The 20,424-nt window shown below is 37.8% G+C and overlaps 1 protein-coding gene and 1 non-coding gene across 25 annotated transcripts in view; one reads left to right on the plus strand and one right to left on the minus strand.

Moving 5' to 3' along the window:
* MLLT10 (MLLT10 histone lysine methyltransferase DOT1L cofactor) overlaps positions 1-20,424 on the plus strand; it is a 213,084-nt gene that overhangs the window by 133,440 nt on the left and 59,220 nt on the right. For 22 of the 24 annotated variants that reach the window (XM_055353859.2, XM_055353868.2, XM_063709702.1 and 19 more), the window contains 2 exons: positions 13,418-13,673; positions 16,269-16,838. In XM_055353859.2, coding sequence (XP_055209834.1) covers positions 13,418-13,673; positions 16,269-16,838 — 826 coding nt within the window. Of the gene's footprint in view, positions 1-11,879; positions 12,016-13,417; positions 13,674-16,268; positions 16,839-20,424 lie in introns of all 24 variants that reach the window. The other 2 variants (XM_063709705.1, XM_019035135.3) reach the window with 1 other exon arrangement.
* Positions 4,608-4,714, minus strand: LOC115936081 (U6 spliceosomal RNA). The gene has a single exon (XR_004071665.1). It is a non-coding gene; the product is annotated as a U6 spliceosomal RNA (small nuclear RNA).

Here is a 20,424-nt window from a genome sequence, read left to right on the forward strand (position 1 = left end):
TCAAAGTAGTTTCCTTCTTCCCATGGTAGAAGAGGATATTGCCAAGGAAAAAAAGGGGAGATGCTAGGTGGGGTAGCTCACACCTATAATTCCAGCACTTTGGGAGGCCAAGGTGGGTGGATCATTTGAGGCCAGGAGTTTGAGACCAGCCTGGCCAACATGGTGAAACCCTGTCTCTACTAAAAATACAAAAAATTAGCTGGGCATGGTGGCATGTGCCTATAATCCCAGCTACTCGAGAGGCTGAGGCAGGAGAATTGCTTGAACCCCAGAGGCTGAGGTTGCGGTGAGCCAAGATGGTACCACTGCACTCCAGACTGGGTGACAGAGCGAGACTCTGTCTCAAAAAAAAAAAAAAAAAAAAAAAGAAAAAAAAAAGAAAAGGGGAGAAAGTCTTCGTTTTGACCTGATAGAGATTTGCTTGCTGTCAATGTTATTTTGGTAAAGAAATTCGTAGATGCTTATAAGCAACAGTTCTCTTTTTAAAAAACTGACAAATTGAACCTCACAGCTTGTTAAAAGCAATCTATAACACATTACCTTTCATTATTATTAGAAGACTTAGTTGTTTCTCAGCGTCATTATAAATAGCTCACAATTTTTAGTTGTTTGAATTTTGAGGTAACTTAGCTTTTAAAGTACAGCTTTTGTTTGTTTTAAGGAAGGTTTTCGTGCACCAGAGATACGTGATCAGGTTTTTGTCTCTTTCTCTTTGCAGCATTTTTTAAAAGAGGATAAAGGAGAACCTAATTTTAAGTAAATCCTTTCAATTAGCTGTTAAATTTTGTACTGATTTTTAAGACTTTCAGAGAAAATTTTTGGTAAAATAAGTTAATTTTTATGTGTAATTTAAAAATTTTAATGTTTCTTTAAGGATCATCTTTTAAAGAAATCTTTAGAACTTTGAAGTTATAATGAAATCCAAGTGGAGATTTAATCTTTTTTATTGTCACTTTATCTCTCTGTTCTTTCCTTGTATTTTTACAACACAACACAATTATATTTAAAAGTTAAGCTTTTTTAAAAAGTAAATTTAATTTTGAAGGAAATACACACAATCTTAGGACCATAAGGTATTCAGAAGTCTAATATATCATAAATATATTATACACGATACATTGCACATATTTAAAATAGAAACATTGATAACATTTTGACATATGTACACATTAGTGAAACTACCACCACAATCACAGGCAAGAGTTTCCTTGTGACTTCTTTTAATCTCCTTCTCCCTGAGTTCACATCCTTCCCCAAGCAACTACTGATCTGCTTTTTGTCACTTTAAATTAGTTTGAATTTTCTGTAATGTTAAAAAATGGAAACATATAGTATGTATGCTTTTTCTGTCTGGCATCTTTCAGCATAATTATTTTAAGATTTTTTCTTGTTGTATGTTTTAATAGTTCATTTTTTGGCTAACTACAATTGTGTGTATGGATATACTATAATTTGCTTATCCATTCAACAATTGATGGACATTCAGGTTGTTTTCAGTTTTGGGCTGTTACAAATAAAGCTACTATAAATATTGTATAAATCTTATAAGATATATGTTTTTATTTCTCTTGCATGAATACCAAGGAGTGGAATGGTTGGGCCACATGGTAGGTGTGACTCACCATGGTAGGTATATGCTTTTTTTGTATGTGTGACGGAGTCTCGCTCTGTCGCCCAGGCTGGAGTGCAGTGGTGCAGTCTTGGCTCACTGCAACCTCTGCCTCTTGGGTTAATGCATTCTCCTGCCTCAGCCTCCCGAGTAGCTGGGACTACAGGCGCCTAACACCATGCCCGGCTAATTTTTTTGTATTTTTTTAGTAGAGATGGGGTTTCGCCGTGTTAGCTAGGATGGTCTCAATCTCCGGACCTCCCGATCCGCCCTCCTAGGCCTCCCAAAGTGCTGGGATTACAGGCATGAGCCACCGTGCTTAGCTGGTATCTTTTTATGTGCATATTTGTTATTTGTTATTTTTGGTGAAGTGTTTATTAAGATCTCCCCACCACCTGCTTTTTTTTATTGGCTTGTTTTCTTGTTATTGACTTTTGTGAGAGTATGTATTCTGGATGCAGGTCCTTTGTCAGATACATATTTGCAGATACTTATCTCACTCTGTGGCTTATATTTTCATTCTTTTAGTCTTTTGAAGAGCAGACATTCTTTATGAAATTTAGTTTATGAATTTTTTTGTGTTTTCTTTCACAAGCTTTTAAAACTATAATTCAGGAGTATATAGTCACACAGCCCAGACTGGTTAGCCAAATCTAAAATAAACTGGCTTCTTATCACAACTAATGTGTGAACATTGCAGCCCTTCTTCTCTCCAGAATGACCATAAAAAAAGTTACTGTAGAGAAACAGAAACCTAGGTTTGAGGCAAAACGTAAAAATCAAAGGAAAAATAGCAATTCAGTGGTTCGTTGGTGAAAGCAGGAAAGTTGGTGCCCTTCACTGGGCTACTTTGCTCTTCTTACTCTTGCTCTTTTTTTTTTTTTTTTTTTTGAGACAGATTCTCGCTTTGTTGGCAGGGTTGGAGTGCAGTGGTGTGATTTCGGCTCACTGCAGTCTTTGCCTCCTGGGTTCAAGGGATTCTCATGCCTCACCCTCCCGAGTAGCTGGAATTATAGGTGCCCACCACCACGCCTGGCTGATTTTTGTATTTTTAGTAGAGATAAGGTTTAACCATGTTGGCCAGGCTGGTCTCAAACTTCTGAGCTCAGGTGATCCACCCACCTTGGCCTCCCAAAGTGCTGGGATTACAGGTGAGCCACAATGCCTGGCCTTAGTCTTGCTCTTTTTGTTCCTCTTCTTCAGTCCATCCATGTTAGACCTCAGTAGGTTTGAACAAACCATCTATTCGTTTCTTTGGAGCTTACCACAGTGATGATTGTTCCTTGCTAGTGTGTAAAAATCCTGTTGAAATTTCTGTGTTTATTTTGTATCCTGCCACCTTGCTTAAACTTTTTTTGAGACAGTCTTGCTCTGTTGCCCGGGCTGGAGTGCAGTGGCTCATTGCAGCCTTGACCTCCCGGGCTCACGCATACTCCCACCTCAGCCGCTTGATCAGCTGAGACTAGAGGTACACACCACTATGCCCATCTAATTTTTTCTTATAATTTTTTGTAGAGATAAGTTTTGCATGTTGCCTAGGCTGGTCTTGAACTCCTGGGCTTAAGCCATTTGCCCACCGTTAACCCACCAAAGTGCTGGGATTACAGGCGTGAGCCACCATGCCTGGCCACTTTAATTTTTGTTTGCTTACATTGGGCTTAATTGGCTCTTCTTTTTCTACTATTTTGAAGATTAAGGCCAGGCGCGGTGGCTCACGCCTGTATCCCAGCACTTTAGGAGGCTGAGGCAGGTGGATCACTTGAGGTCAGGGGTTCCAGACCAGCCTGGCCAACATGGAGAAACTCTTTCTGTACTAAAAATACAAAAATTAGCCGGGCGTGGTGGTGCAGGCCCATAGTCCCAGCTACTCGGGAGGCTGAGGCAGGAGAAGCACTTGAACCTGAGAGGCGGAGGTTGCAGTGACCCGAGATCTCACCACTGCACTCCAGCGCGGGTGACAGAGCAAGACTCCATCTCAAAAAAAAAAAAAAAAAAAAAAAAAAAGCCAGGTGTGGTGGATCCCCTGAGGTCAGGAGTTCAAGATCAGCCTGGCCAACATGGCGAAGCCCCGTATCTACTAAAAATACAAAAATTAGCTGGGTATGGTGCCGGACGCCTGTAATCCCAGCTACTCAGGAGGCTGAGGCAGGGAATCACTTGAACCCAGGAGGTGGAGGTTGCAGTGAGCCAAGATAGCGTCATTGCGCTCTTGCCTGGGTGACGTTCAAAACTCTGTCTCAAAAAAAAAAAAAAAAGATTATTGTTCTTCTATCTTCTTTTCTAATATATTCATTCAGTGCGATAAATTCCTCTTTAAATGCTGCTTTCCCAGCATCTGACAAATTTTTATAAGTTTTATTTTCATTTAGTTCCATATATTTTTAAATTTCTCTTTATATTTCTTCTTTTACTTATATGTTGTTTAGAAGTGTCTTGTTTAATCTCCATGTGTTTTTGGATTTATGGCCACCTTTCTGGTATTGATTTCTGGTTTAATTTCACTGTAGTCTGAGAGAGCAACGCACACTGTATGATTTCTATTCTTTAAAATTTGTTAAGGTGTGTTTTATGGTCTAGAATGTGGTCCATCTTGGTTAATGTTCCATGTAAGCTGGAGAATAGAAGAATGTGTCATCTGCTGTTGTTGGACAAAGTAGTCTACAGATGTCAATTATATACAGTTGATTGATAGTACTGTTGAGCTCAACTGTGTCCTTAACTGATTTTCTCACTAGTGTATCTGTTAATTTCTGGCTGCAGTATCAATTTCTATCAGTTTTTGCTTCATATATTTTGACTTCTTTTGTTAGTCACATACACATTAAGGATTGTTATGTCTTTTTGAAGTATTAACACCTTTATCTTATTTTATTACTCTCTTTAGTCCTGATAACTTTCTTTGCTCTGAGTCTGTTCTGTTCATAATGTAGTATTTCTGCTTTTTAAAAATTAGCATTAGCACAGTATACCTTTCTCCATTTCCTTTTTATTTATTTACTTTTATATGGAACACTTCAGGAATTTGCGTGTCACTCTTGCACAGGGGTCCTACTAATCTTCTCTGTATCATTCTAATTTTTGTATGTGTGCTGCCAAAGTGAGCACGATTTCCTTTAAACTCTACATGTCTTTATATTTAAAGTAGGTTTCCTGTAGACAACATGTAGTTGCTGCTTGGTTTTGGATCTGCGACAATCTTTATTTTTTAATTGGGGTATTTAGACCATTGCCATTTAAGGTGATTACTGATATAATTGGGTTAATATCTACCATATTTATTATTATTTTTCATTTTAAAATTTTTGTTACTGTTTTTGTCATTCACAGCTTTTGTGGTTTTATTGAGTATTTTATATGATTGCATTTTCTTGTCTTTTTTTTTTCACCCTCTCATCACACTTTAAGTGTTTTATTTCACTGTCTGCTTGATTGCATGTTTTCTGAGGCAAATTCAGATATCATTCTTACACTTAGTGCCTCTGTGGGTAAGGTGTTTTCTTCTGGCTTCCTTCGTGGATTTTAATCTTTGAGCATGGAGGTACTTCCCTTACCCCCTCCTTTTTTGCATTTATCTTGTTTGGCGTCCTCTAAGTTTCTTTGATAGCTGGTTTGGCTACTGCCATTTATTCGAGGGGAAGTTTTTGGACGTTATGATTTCAAATATTGCTTCTTCTCTTTTCTTCTCTTCCCTGTATTCCCATTTTAACTATGTCATATGTTTTGTATATGTCCCAGCATTCATGGATATTTTGTTTGCTTTTGTTTTCCAGTCTTTTTTCTCTTTCCTTTTCAATTTTGGAAGTTTTTATTGTCATATCCTCAAGCTTAGAGATTTTTTTCTTGAGTTGTGTCCCACTCTGCTGATGATTCCATCAAAGACATTCTTCATTTCTGTTTGTTTTTGATCTCTCTGGCATTTCTGATTTGCTTTCATTATGCATATGTTCTTGCATGTTGTCTACCTTTTCCATTAAATTCCTTATATTATAGATTTTAAAAATTATTGGTCTCATAATTCCAACATTCCTGCCATGTCTGACTTGGTTTCTGATGGTTTTTCACTTTATTTGAACTGTATTTTTTGCCTTTTGTGTTGTTGTTTCAAGTTGAACATTATGTCCTGGCAAAGGGAACTGCACTATAAATAGGCCTTTAGTTAACGTGCTAGTGAATTGTGGGGAACAGGAGGCATCTTATACTTCTATAATTAGGTTTCAGTCTTTAGGTGAACCTCTACCCCTGGAATGTGAACTGCATAGGGGCTTCTTAGTTATTTTTTTCTCCCTCAAGTGGGACAGGATGATGGTTAGAGTCGCCTGAGGTTGTACATTTCCCTTCCCTAGGTTAGTTAGGCTCTGACAAAAACCTCCACAGGTTAGAATCTGGTTAAATAGTTAAATAGCAGGCCTTGTTAGGAAAAAGAAAGCTCTGGTTATTTCGAAATGGTTCCTTTTCCCCCTTTATTGGAGGGATCTCTGGGGGACTCTGTCTCCGGTATTCACTCTGTGGGCCTGCTAGAGGTCCTAGAGGTAAAATTCACAAAAGTGTGAGGGTCCCCCAAGACCAGGTCCCCCTGGAGGTTTTCTTTTTCAGGCTTGTTCACACTGTGCCTCCAGCAGTATCAACTAAAATAGTTCAGGTTTTCTTTCCCTGGTACTGGTTCCTGCAGAGGTTTCAGCTGCTGGATTTGCTTAGGTAAGTTGTAAGTCTCTCTGTGCACTGATTTGTCTTTCCTTTTTTTTTTTTTTTTTTTTTTGAGACGGAGTTTCACTCCTGTTGCCCAAGCTGGAGTGCAATGGTGTGATCTTGGCTCACTGCAACCTCTGCTTCCCGGGTTCAAGTAATTCTCCTGCCTCAGCCTCCCAAGTAGCTGGGATTATAGGCATGTGCCACCATGCCCAGCTAATTTTTGTTTTTGTTCGTTTGTTTGTTTTGTTTTTGTTTTTTGAGACAGAGTCTTGCTCTGTCACCCAGGCTGGAGTGCAATGGTGTGATCTCAGCTCACTGCAAGCTCCACCTCCCGGGTTCACACCATTTTCCTGCCTCAGCCTCCCGAATAGCTGGGACTACAGGCGCCTGCCACCACACCTGGGTAATTTTTAAAGTAGAGACGGGGTTTCACCTTGTTAGCCAGGATGGTCTCGATCTCCTGACCTTGTGATCCGCCTGCCTCCACCTCCCAAAGTGCTGGAATTACAGGCATGAGCCCCAATTTTTTGTTTAGCAGTTTGCCCTGTGACCTCTCAATTCACTGATATAAGAGTTGGTGATTTTCAGTTTGTTGAGTTTTGTGTTTGTTTTAGGGCAGAGCAAAGACTTCTCTCTGCTCCTTATATGCTCAACGAGAAACCAGAATTCCTAGTATAGGCATTTAATGATATAAACTTCCCTCTTAAGTAGGGCTTTATAAATTTTGATATGTTGTGTTTTCATTTTTATTTAGTTTAAAAAATGCTTTGTATGGTTTTCCTTTTCTTCTTTGACCTATGAGTTACTTAAGTGTGTTATTTAGTTTAGAAATATTTGGATATTCACTTTGTTACTGATTTCTAATTTAATATTTTTGTGTTATCATTCCTTTTAAGTTTATTGATACTTTTTTGATGCAGAACATGGATTATCTTGTTAAACATTCTGTGTGTGTGGTTTGTTTTTTGTTTGCTTTTTGTTTTTGTTTTTGTTTTTTTTTTTGAAGGGGAGATAGAGTCTCCCTCTGTCCTGGAGTGCAGTGGCACGATCTCAGCTCACTGCAGCCTCTGCCTCCCAGGTTCAAGCGATTCTCCTGTCTCAGCCTCCCGAGTAGCTGGGACTTACCCAGCTAATTTTTGTATTTTTAGTAGAGACAGGGTTTCACCATGTTGGTCAGGATGGTCGCGATCTCTTGACCTCGTGACCTGCCCCCTCAGCCTCCCAGAGTGCTGGGATTACAAGCGTGAGCCACTGCGCCCGGCTCTATGTGTTTTTTATAACAATGAATGTGTATTCATTTGTAGTTGTGTGGAGTTTTTCTGTAAATGTCCATTAGGTCAAGTTGATTTATATTAAGTTTTCTATATCCTTACTCGTTTTTTGCCTGTTTGTTCTGTCAGTTATTGTGAGTGGTGGGTATTAGGTGCAGAAACAATTAGGATTGTTGTATCTTGATGAGTAAGCCACTGTATTTTGTTAATATTCTTTGTTGTGAAATCTACTGGCTGATATTAATATAGTGAATTTAGCTTTCTATTGATTAGCTTTAGCTTGATGTTTCTTTTCCCATGCTTATACTTTCTTTGTGCCTTTATATTTAAAATAGGCTTCTTTTTTCTTTTCTTTTGTTTTTTTTTTTTTTTGAGATAGAGTCTCGCTCTGTCACCCCGGCTGGAGTGCAGTAGCATGATCTCAGCTCACTGCAACCTCTGCCTCCCGGGTTCAAGTGATTCTCCTGCCTCAGACTTCCAAGTAGCTGGGATTGCAGATGTGCGTCACTACGCCTGGCTAATTTTTGTATTCTTAGTAGAGACGGGGTTTCACCATGTTGGCCAGGCTGGTCCTGAACTCTTGGCCTCAAGTGATCCACCTGTCTCGGCCTCTTAAAGTGTTGGGATTACAGGCGCGAGCCACTGCGCCTGGCCTGAAGTTAATTTAACTTAAATTAGGCTTCTTTTTTGTTTGTTTGTTTGTTTTTTGTGGGCGGGGGGGTTCACTCTTGTTGCCCAGGCTGGAGTGCAATGGCACGATTTTGGCTTACCGCAACCTCCGCCTCCTGGTTTTAAGCGATTCTCCTGCCTCACCCTCCCGAATAGCTGGGATTACAGGTATGTGCCACCACGCCCAGCTAATTTTGCATTTTTAGTAGCTACGGGGTTTCTCCGTGTTGGTCAGGCTGATCTCCAGCTCCTTACCTCAGGTGATCCACCCTCCTCCACCTCCCAAACAGCTGGGATTACAGGTGTGAGCCACTGTGCCCAGCTAAAATAGGTTTTTTTAAGGCAGTGTATAGTCATGTTATGAGTTTATTCATTCATGGTTGCAATCTTTGCTTTTTAATTGGGGTGTTTAGAGAATTTACAGATAATATGATTCTCTGAGTGGTTGTATTTTATTATAATACTGTTATTATTATTGAGACAGGGTCTCGCTCTGTCTCCCAGGCTGGAGTGCGGTGGCTTGATCTCGGCTCACGGCAACCTCTGCCTCCTGGGTTCAAGCGATCTCCCACCTCAGTCTCCTGATTAGCTGAGACTACAGGTGCAGCTAATCTACAGGTAGAGACGGGGTTTTACCATGTTGGCCAGGCTGGTCTCGAACTCCTGACCTTAGTCGATCTGCCTGACTCCAAAAGTTCTGGGATTACAGTGTGAGCCACTGCACCTGGCCTCTGTGTAGTTGCATTTTAATCTAACATTTGCTAATCCTTTTTGCCCATCATTTCTCTTCCCTTCTCTCTCTCTGTCTGCTGTATGTTTGATTGAACTTTTTTTATGATTCAGTTTTGCCTGATTTGCAATAATTTTTTGTTATATTGTATTGTTTGATTTAGAGAGTACGGTATAGCATCGTTAGTCTATCAGAGTTTACCTTCAAGCAATATTATACTAGTTTACATATAGTATAAGAACCTTGTAGCTGTATACTTCTCCCCTTTTGGTTTTGTGCTATTTTTATCACTTATTGTTTTTTTACATATATTATAAAACACAATTTATTGTTACTACTTTTGCTCTACATCATCTGTCTTATAAAGAGTTTAAAATAGGCCAGGCGCGGTGGCTCATGGCTGTACTCCCAAACACTTTGGGAGGCCGAAGCGGGTGGATCACGAGGTCAAGAGATCAAGACCATCCTGCCCAACATGGTGAAACCCCTCTCTACTAAAAATACAAAAATTAGCTGGGCATGGTGGCAGGTGTCTGTAGTCCCAGCTACTGGGAAGGCTGAGGCAGGAGAATCGTTGGAACCCGGGAGGTGGAGGTTGCAGTGAGCTCAGATTGCACCACTGCACTCCAGCCTGGCGACAGAGCAAGACTCTGTCTCCAAAAAAAAAAAAAAAAAAAAGTAAAATAATGAACAAGTCTTTATTGTTTACCATTTTTACTGTATTTGTCTGTTACTCCTTCCTTATCTCTTTTCACAGTTTCAGTTATCTTCAGTCAACTGGGGTCTGAAAAATATTGAATAGAAAATTCCAGAAATAAATATATTATAATTTGCACACTGTTTTGAGTGGTGTGATGAGAAATTTCACATCATCATCATCTCTCTGTACTATATTTACCATTAGCAATGAACATTTCTAATGCTCTTCCTTCTTTTTGGTATATTCACATTTCGTTTATTATTTGTCTGAAATAGTTCTCTTAGCATTTATTGTAGTGTTGGTCTCCTAGTGATTAGTTCTTTCTGCTTTTATATCCAAAAAAGCCTTTATTTTGTATTTGTTTTAGAAAGATATTTTATAATAGCTGCCTGTGGAATTCTAAGTTGACAGTTTTTTCTTTTAGTACTCTCCTGTTTTCTAGATTGAATGTTTTCAGGGAAGATTTTGCTTTCATTCTTAATCTTTGTTTTTGGAGTGTAAGACATCCTTAAAAAGAAAAAAGAAAAGCCTGGTTTCTTGTAACAGTTCCTCTTTATCATTGGTTTTTAATGATAAGCAATTTGATAATGAACTGAGTTCATTTACTTTTCTTCATATTTATTTTTCTTGGGGTTACTTGAGGTTCTTAAACTGTGGGGTTTTTTTTTTCATCAATTTTATAATTTTTCCTACTATTATTTCTTCAGTTTTGTGGGGATTTTTTGTTCGTTTGTTTTGATCCTCCCATTCTTTTTGAGTATTCTAGTAGCATGTAAATTAGGCTACTTAAGGTTGTTCTGCAGCTCACTGTTATTTTTTTTAATGTACTCATTCTTTTGGTGGTTTATGTTGGGTAGTTTACATGTTGTAGTCTCAAGGTTGGCTTGGTACAAAGTTTGTGGTTTTTATGGGACACTTGAATAGTACATAATTTTATTTTAAAATTTTAACCAGCACATTATGTTTTCTAATGGTTGAAGGCATAGCACTTCTCATCACCAATGCAGATGACAGAGCCTTGTAGACTAATCTGAGGCAACCATACCTTTTGTAAATAATCATAGCTGCTGTTTCTTTGGTTACTTGTTATAGAGTCATTGTTTAATTTTGGATCTAGTTTTAAATTTTTGTTTGAAGTAAATAATTTTTGTTTCCACTTAATGCTATTGTGTAGGTATATTGGTGTTGCAGCTTATTTTAGGACTAATAGTTGGCCATGAAATAAAAATGACGTGTGTTCTGAATTAGCCTTTTAAAAGATTAAGTTGCCCGTAAATCACAATGTAGAACAAAGTATTTATGCAGCACTTCAGAGACTCTCAGTACAGCCAAATATCTAGTTTTATCTCCAGTAGAAAACAACAACAACAAAAAAAGAACTTACATTTTTCAGTAGAGCACTAAATGAAGTAGTTTGCATGTTGTGTTCCAATTTGCATTAAAAATAAGTATTATTATATACAAGAATTACACTCAGAGCAGTGAGATGTTCATACTATGATAGACATTTAGAATACAAAAGTGAGGAAACAAGATTTTGTGAATTTAGTCTTGGGCTTACTCATAGTGTGTCTTTCAGCCATCTCCCACCTCCCTCTGGTCTCCTTTTACCTGTCTTCGATTTTGAGTTGATCATTGTATGTTTATAATGGAATTCCCTAGTGCCATGTTGTCCCAACAGCACATTATGGAACAAGTACTTTTAAAATCATTTTTAAACATGGAATTAAAATAGATGTTTCTCTTTGAATGAACCCTGCATTGCCTTAGTTAGTGTCATTATGTATAATTTAAAAATTGTTAACATCTAAAGCTAAAATTCATTTTTTTCACATTAAGTCTGATTATGTTCTGAAACGTAGGTTTGGACATTTAAAAAATGTTCAGTTACAGTTTTAATATGATTTTTTGTCACTGAAATTTGATTGTTTTATTCATTGCTCTCTTTGTAATACTGTTTCTTCCAAATGTCATGTTTTCATGGGTTTTTATGGACAGATTTATACTTGAGGGTTTGATCAAGGGTGTTCTGTTAAATAAGTGGGAAAAATGACCATCTCTAATGTAGATTGTCATGTGGAAGTGAATAGCGTATTTCCATTTGTAGTACTCTACCCAATTTTCTCTCCATTCTTTATTTGATACGTGAGCAAAAATACATGAGTGAAGAACACCACTGTGTTTTCTTAGATGACTTTTAAACTTCACTAGGTCATGCAAGGATCAGATGTGAGAGGAATGGAGAACCTCAGGATCAACTCAAGTAATTGGAAAAAGTATTTGAAAAATGAGGTGGGGTGGTTTCCAAATTGACCTGCCCAGCATGGAAAAGGTTCATATTTCTAAAGTAAGCCATGAAGTTTCATCAGCTTAAATGTAATTGGTTTGTAAAATGGGATTTTTTTTTTCCTTTTAAACTTACTTTGAAACGTTTGTTCTTGTTTGTGGATTGTAGTTTGTTAGAATAGTGGAGTACTTTGTTTTTATGAAATATTTCTTCTATTTAATGATGAATATCCGTTATTGGCACTGAGATGATGGGGGCTGGGGATGGCAACAGGGTGACAGAAAAGCAGCAAGATTTGGTTTTCCAAACACTTAATTTCTTCTCTTATTCCTCTTTTTGAAATTGTTTTTGCTAAAAATGCCAGCCATTTTGAAACTTGATTTTATTGTCATGTTCTCATTTTTCATATTCATCTGATTGTTTGTGTTGAGTGGTGGCTGTATGTGGGAAAATTCACTTTTGCATATTTTCAGATTTTTTTCATTTTTATAGCAGAGATTTTAGATAGATACAATAAAAAAGTATTAACTTATCCAACAAAAATTTAGTGCCGATTATGTAGCAAGCGCTTAGTGAACTTTATGCTGTGCATGCCTCAGATACTTTAGTGAACTTAATAGCAACATCAAAATCTTTGCCCTTATGGACTTTATAAACCTTTGATTTCAAAACATGGTGATTAATGTGCATCTGGTATAATACACTTTCATGTAGTCATTTTATTCACCATTATTTGGGTATACCTTGTATTAAAAATGATTGCTAAAACTGGAAACTATACAAGTCTTCATCTTTTTTCCTTAACAAATGCAGATCAAGGGAATGATTGAGAACCACTTCTGGGATAGTTATAAAATCTTACCTTTGCGATATATAACTTTTTCCTCAACATAACAATTGGAAAAATGATTTCTGTTTCAAATCTTTCTGTTTTTTTTTTTTTTTTGCAAAGGGGCCCTCACCTGAAATCCTTAAAAAGTTTTGCTCTGTCCTCCGCTAGCCTTATAAACTCATGGATATGGTCCTCTAATGGATTTGTAGCACCTTAGTTCCCTTATTGTCACCTTCCTGTGTTGAACACTAAAGCTTATTTTAATTTCATGTCTAGGAAGTGTAGACACTGTTAAAAAAAAATGATGTTGCTTGACAAATGAGTATCTTCAGTATTACTGTGTCACTTCATAAATATAACTAATACATACTTTTACTAGTTGTTGCAATTTGATCCTGAAACAGCCATCTTTAAATTATGTAGTCTTTTTCTTTTCTTTCCTTTTCTTTAAAGTAATTATAATAGACTTAAATTGTTTTTGGATGATTTTGTTAGGTGAACTGACTTATTTTTAGAACAGAAACTTTGTGTTTATTCTGCAAGTTCTTCTTATTAATGTGGCACCCATTGTTTTCTGTAACTAAAATGTAATCAACTCTTTTTCCTTCCCTTTTTGAATCAAAATGTTAGACTTATACAAGCACTAGCAACAACTCTATATCTGGATCATTGAAGCGCTTGGAAGATACTACTGCACGATTTACAAATGCAAATTTCCAGGAAGTCTCTGCACACACCTCTAGTGGAAAAGATGTTTCAGAGACTAGAGGGTCAGAGGGCAAAGGAAAGAAATCTTCAGCTCACAGCTCAGGTCAAAGGGGAAGAAAGCCTGGTGGTGGAAGAAATCCAGGAACAACTGTGTCAGCAGCTAGCCCTTTTCCTCAAGGTATTAGTGATGTTTTAGTTAAAATACTTGTGTTTAAGATGGTTAATAATAGTTATGCTTTGTAAAATAATTGGTTTTTTTTAACTTATAACTAATGGATGTTCTAGATTATTATATGATTAGTTGCTGTAGTAAGATTACTTTAAAGATAGTGTTTCCTATTAAATTTTTTTAATAGGGACTTTTTCTTTCCTTTTATAATATGATTTGTGCTTCCAGAGTTGAATTGTAATTTTAATGTTTAACTAGATATGGAATAATGCTTAAAATTGGGGAGAAAAATAATAAAAGCTGGAGCTTTGCTTTGAGTTCTGTAGAACAGTCCTTCTTTTTGTTTGAGACGGAATCTCGCTCTGTTGCCTGGGCTGGAGTGCAGTGGCGCAATCTCGGCTCACTGCAACCTCCGCCTCTCAGGTTCAAGTCATTCTTGTGCCTCAGCCTCTTGAGTAGCTGGGATTACAGGTGCATGCCACCATGCCTGGCCAGTTTTTGTATTTTAGTAGAGATGGGATTTCACCATGTTGGCCAGGCTGGTCTCGAACTGCTGATCTCAGGTGATCCTCCCGCCTTGGCCTCCCAAAGTGCTAGGATTACAGGTGTGAGATACTGTTCCTGGTGTCTTTTCCATAAATGTTTTTTATTTATATTTCCTAAACATTAAAAACAATTAAGGTTGGCCGGGCGTGGTGGCTCACATCTATAATCCTAGCAGTTTGGGATGCTGAGGTGGGCAGAACTCTTGAGGCCAGCTTGGGCAATGTGGTAAGACCTCATCTCTACAAAAAATTTAAAAATTAGCTGGGTGTGAACTGGGCACAGTGGCTCATGCCTGTAATTCCAGTATTATGAGGCTCAGTCAGGTGGATCATCTGAGGCAACATGGCAAAACCCTAAATTAGCCAGGCATGGTGGCACATGCCTATAGTCCCAGCTACTTCAGAGGCCGAGGTGGGAGGATTGCTTGAGCCCAGGAGGTTGAGGCTGCAGTGAGCTGAGATTGCACTACTGCACTCCAGCCTGGGTGACAGAGTGAGACCCTGTCTCCTTGGACAGGCAAACAAAATTAGCCAGGCTTGGTGATGTCTGCCTGCGGCCCCAGCTCCTCAGGAGGCTAAAGTGCGAGGATTGCTTGACCCAGGGAGGTTGAAGCTACAGTGAGCCGTGATTGTGCCACTGCACTCCAGCCTAGGCGACAGAACAAGACCCTGCCTCAAAAAACAAACAAACAAACGAAAAACCAAAAACAAACAATAAAACCCACTAAATAAATAAATACAATCAAGGTTTGCATTTTTTAGTAGATAAACAAATACTAGACAATTTTTAGGGGATTTACATAGGTCTCAGTAAATAAGTTGTTGATTAATAATGCATTTGTTATAAAGTTTGAAGTTTAACAGGTTAACACACTAACCTGTTTTCCAGGTTTTCAGTGTGTGTGTGCGTGTGTGTGTGTGTGTATTTTGAGACAGGGCCTTGCTTTGTTGCCCAGGCTGGAGGGCAGTCATGTGATCACGGCTCACTGCAAAGTTGACCTCCTGGGCTCAAGCATTCTTCCCGCTTCAGACCCTCAATTAGCTTTTGCCTCCACCTTTGTCTCCCAAGTAGATGGGACCACAAGCATGCGTCACCATGCCCAGCTCATTTTTAAATTTTTTGTAGAGACGGGTTCAGCCTCCTGAGTAGCTGGGATTAGAGGCACACGTCACCACGCCCGGCTAATTTTTATATTTTCAGTAGAGTCGGGGTTTCACCATGTTGGTCAGGCTGGTCTTGAACTCCTGACCTCATGATCCTCCCGCTTCGGCCTCCCAAAGTGCTGGGATTACAGGCATGAGCCACTGCACCCAGCCTAAGTTTCTTATATCTTAGAATGGTATGGTGGGGTACTGATGTTCTTTAAAGAAAGAATAAGCAGTGGTGGCTGATTTCTTTATGAAGTTCCATGAAAATTGGATTGGGAGAATGTGAGATATAGATTAGATTCCATATGATCATTATTTTGTCAAATCCATTTTCTATTGTGGTAGATTCAGCTGAACAATAACAATCACTAGTATGTCTTAAAGTTAAAACTTAGAACTCATAACCTAGGAAACATCTTAAGTTCTTATTGTATATTGGGAACATTTTCAATCATACCTTCAATATTCAAAAAAGAAGTTCCCCTAGACATTCAGAGTCAGATTATAGTCTTGTTAGGTCTTCTTGCATGACTGTGGAAAGGAGACTACTGTTCTTTAGTCCTTCCTCAGGCATACATGAGGTGTTTGGGGGAGAATTGCGGAATGTTGCTGTGGCAAAAGGTGGGTGAAATAAAGCACATCTTATATCTTAATAATTATTTAAGTAATAGCTTACAATTCCACAGTAAACATTTAATACCATCTATAAAATGACACATATTTTTAAAGGTAATTTTGGGGATAAATTTGACAAGTCTTAATATACGAATGTCCTAAGTGTTGTATGTTAATTTTTTTAAACTCTTCTGTTTAATGATTATATCATGTCTGCTGCTTATGGGAACTTTAGCATCCAATTTTTCTGTCCCCCCCCATCCCCCAACTTTTTTTTTTTTTTTTTTAACTACAGGCAGTTTTTCAGGAACTCCAGGCAGTGTAAAGTCATCTTCTGGAAGTTCAGTGCAGTCTCCCCAGGATTTCCTGAGCTTTACAGACTCAGATCTGCGTAATGACAGTTACTCTCACTCCCAACAGTCATCAACAACCAAAGATGTACATAAAGGAGAGTCTGGAAGCCAGGAAGGGGGGGTAAATAGTTTTAGTACCTTAATTGGCCTCCCTTCAACCTCAGCTGTTACTTCACAGCCTAAAAGCTTTGAAAATTCACCTGGAGATTTGGGTAATTCCAGCCTTCCTACAGCAGGATATAAGCGGGCTCAAACTTCTGGCATAGAAGAAGAAACTGTAAAGGAAAAGAAAAGGAAAGGAAATAAACAAAGTAAGCATGGGCCTGGCAGACCCAAAGGAAACAAAAATCAAGAGAATGTTTCTCATCTCTCAGTTTCTTCTGCTTCACCAACATCATCTGTAGCATCAGCTGCAGGAAGCATAACAAGCTCTAGTCTGCAGAAATCTCCTACATTGCTCAGGAATGGAAGTTTACAGAGCCTCAGTGTTGGCTCATCTCCAGTTGGTTCAGGTAGGGGTTTGCCTATTATTATTTTTCTCCTTCACTCCCACCACCTCCCTTCTTCTGTCTCAAAACGTTTTCAACTGTTGTTACATGACATTTAATTAAAGTGAAATTTCTCAGTTTTTAAATTTTCTAATGGAAAATACAAAAATATCTTAAAGTCTTAGATGATTTGGTGTTTGGGAAAGATGTTCGGCACTAATTTGATTTTACTTAATTAAATGTAGGCTAAACAATCTATTGGTCATTCATTACTTACAAAACACTTAGAATTTATTTCCTATTTTTGTTTAACCTGCACAGTATTTTTTTTTTTTAATGCAGAATTTATATTTAGGGTGTGAGAGTTTTTACCCTTTGGTTTTTGTTTTGTTTTGAGCTCCCTTTCTCTAAACTTCGATTTTAGTAATCATTTTCTAAACGACTCCTCACACAGATACTACTTGAATTACCCTATCCTGAGACATTTTTATATCAGTGATAAATGATTTTAATTTATGGAATCTAGCAGTCACATTTTATTTCAGGAGATACCTGAAATGATTTAATTTTGTTTTCAAATATACTTCATGATTTTACCATTCTTTATTATAAGACAAGTGAGTTGATATACATTGTTATTCACACTATTGGGATGTTTCTGTAACTTGCAATTTGTATTATGAATGTTATTTTTAGTTTTTAAAAATTTCTTCAAAATGCAATGCATGTTTTTGGACAGACCCTTAACAGTTGATGTTAACTGAAATGTCAGCATTTATCTTTTAAATTGCATCTTGAATTTAAGATAAATGGTTTTCAATAAATGTTGAAACCTTTCTTCTAGTTTTAGATTTCTGATTGTTGAAATAACAAGAATTTAGGTAAGATAAATTATTATGGATTGTATTTGTTCTATTAGTTGGTGGCAAGGGTAGGTAGGAAATGGTATGGAAAAATGATACAATTTAATGAAGAATGTTCATGTTTATTTTATAAATACAAAATTTTAGATTGTTTTAATAGTTGTGAATACACAGTAGTAACTTCAATAAACAAACATAAAAAAGACCAGTCCAAGAGAGAGAATATCATATGTAAAGGTCAGATGTGAGAAATAGTAACAATAACTGTGATTTGTTATGTGCCAGTTCTGTTAATATTTATTTTCTCATTTAACAACAGTTATGAGATGTCCTCATTTTACAGCTGGTAACACTGAGGCTTTGAAAGGTAAAATAAGATACCCAAGATCACATAGCCAGGAGTTTCTTTGTATTCAGAAATGAGTGGAATCTCTAGATGCATTAAGGATGGTTCTAGAGCAGGATTTATCAATCTTAGCGTTATTGACAATTTGGATGGGACAAGTCTTCATGTGTTACCCTGTGTATTGCAGGATATTTACCAGAATCCCCAGTCCCTGCCCCCTACAGGCCAAGAGCATCATCACATGCTCCTTTCCTAGAGTGGGAATAAAAAATGTCTCCAAACATTGTTTAATGTGTTAAATGTGTCCAGAGGACTAAAACTACCTCTGATTGAGGCTCACTATTTTAGAGGGGGAAAATACATGTAAATTGTAGTGAGAAAGAAGTTCATAGAAAAGGTTTAAATACATTGCATATTTGAATGTATGCTTTTATTTATATGTTTCCTTTGAAACTAGAAGGGCTTAGCAGTAAGCTCCCTTGTCACAAAAAGTACCTTTAGACAAATTTAATCAAAAAATTGAATTTCTCTTCATTTTTAGCAAGAGGTGTAGTAATCAATCACATGAGTACCTTACTGAGAAAATAAAGCCTAGATTTGCTTTTGTGGGGAGACCTCTTTACTGATTTTCTGTAGTTTTGAAGCATAGTCTGGGAATTCCTGAATTTCAGAAATTACATTGGAATGCCTATTTGAAACACATCTTCAAATTAATAAAGTTAAGATATTGATTTACATCCCTGAAAATATTTTCCTATCTGTTACAGATTTGGGGAGATGTTAGGTGTGAGGAATAGGGTTCCTCATAGGATGGTTGCTTTCAGAGGGCAGTGTTTGTGGTACTCCTGTGGCAGAAAAAAAGAATTCGTTTCTCTTACCTTACCATTAGGTAAACATAGTAATTTAGGGGGAAATTCTTGTAAGTATTAGTTCACAAAAATAAATGACCTAAGAAATTTATCTGCCAAGAAATTTTTAAAACGTTGTGTTTAAAAATTACTCTGGGGCGGCCGGGCATAGTGGCTCATGCTTGTAATCCCAGCACTTTGGGAGGCTGAGGCCGGTGGATCACGAGGTCAGGAGATGGAGACCACGGTGAAACCCTGTCTCTACTAAAAATACAAAAAAGTAGCCCGGCATGGTGGCGGGTGCCTGTAGTCCTAGCTACTCGGAGAGGCTGAGGCAGGAGAATGGCGTGAACCTGAGAGGCAGAGCTCGCATTGAGCCGAGATCACACCACTGCACTCCAGCATGGGCGACAGAGCGAGACTCCGTCTCAAAAAAAAAAAAAAAAAAATTACTCTGGGGCTGGGCATGGTGACTCACGCCTGTAATCCCAGTAATTTGGGAGGCCGAGGTGGGCGGGTCACTTGAGTTCAAGAGATCGAGACCGTCCTGGCCAACATGGTGAAACCCAGTCTCTACTAAAAATAGGAAAATTAGCTGGGCGTGGTGGCACGCACCTGTAGTCCCAGCTACTAGGGAGGCTGAGGCAGGAGAATCGCTTAAACCCGGGAGGCAGAGGTTGCAGTGAGCCAAGATCGGGCCATTGCACTCCAGCCTGGGAGACAGAGCGAGACTCCATCTCAAAAAAAAAAAAAAAAAAAAAAAAAAAAAAAAAATTACTCTGAAGGTATTTTATGTCTTGTTAAAGCTATAATCATGGAATAAGATTATTGAAAACTATTTGAGATATATTCTTTAGTTTTATGTATGTTAATAAACATTTTAGGACTTAGTGCAGAACATTTACTGATAATAGTAAAAAGCGTATCCTTATCTAGAAGAGGCTTGGCTTCATGTGCTGCTTTAATCATAGTAAGTTAAGAATTGCTAACTGCTGATGAACACTTAGTATGTGCCACACACTGTGTTAAGCAGTTAATAAGCATTAAGTGTTATTACTCATTATATAGGACAAGAAACTGAGACAGAATTCTCTTAGGTTTTAAGTGATGGAGATATGCATTTTCCCTGGGTCCAGAGCCATTTAATTAGACAGCTCAACAGATGTTTGCTGATGAGGGTCTAACACCACACTAGTGTAATGTCAGTCTTACTTTAAGCAAAGAGATCCCTGAACAAATTTGAACCAGTAATTTAACTTTCAGCAATAGTGTTTCTTATTGGTATGAAAAGTTAATTTTTCCTTTGGACTAATTTGAAATTGAGAAATCATTTAGTAATTGTGGCAACAAGAAGCTTCCCCCCATATAATAAATAAGTAGGAAGGAGAAAATGTATACAGTCATCCTTTGGCATCCACGGGGACTTGGTTCCAGGACCTCCTGCAAATAAATACCCAAGTCCAAGATGCTCAAGTTCCTGTTATAAAACGTCGTAGTATTTTCATATAACCTATGCACATCTTCCTGTGTACTTAAATCATTCTTTTCTAGAT

This window comes from Gorilla gorilla, chromosome 8 (assembly GCF_029281585.2).
Source record: "Gorilla gorilla gorilla isolate KB3781 chromosome 8, NHGRI_mGorGor1-v2.1_pri, whole genome shotgun sequence".
Lineage (NCBI taxonomy): Eukaryota > Metazoa > Chordata > Mammalia > Primates > Hominidae > Gorilla > Gorilla gorilla.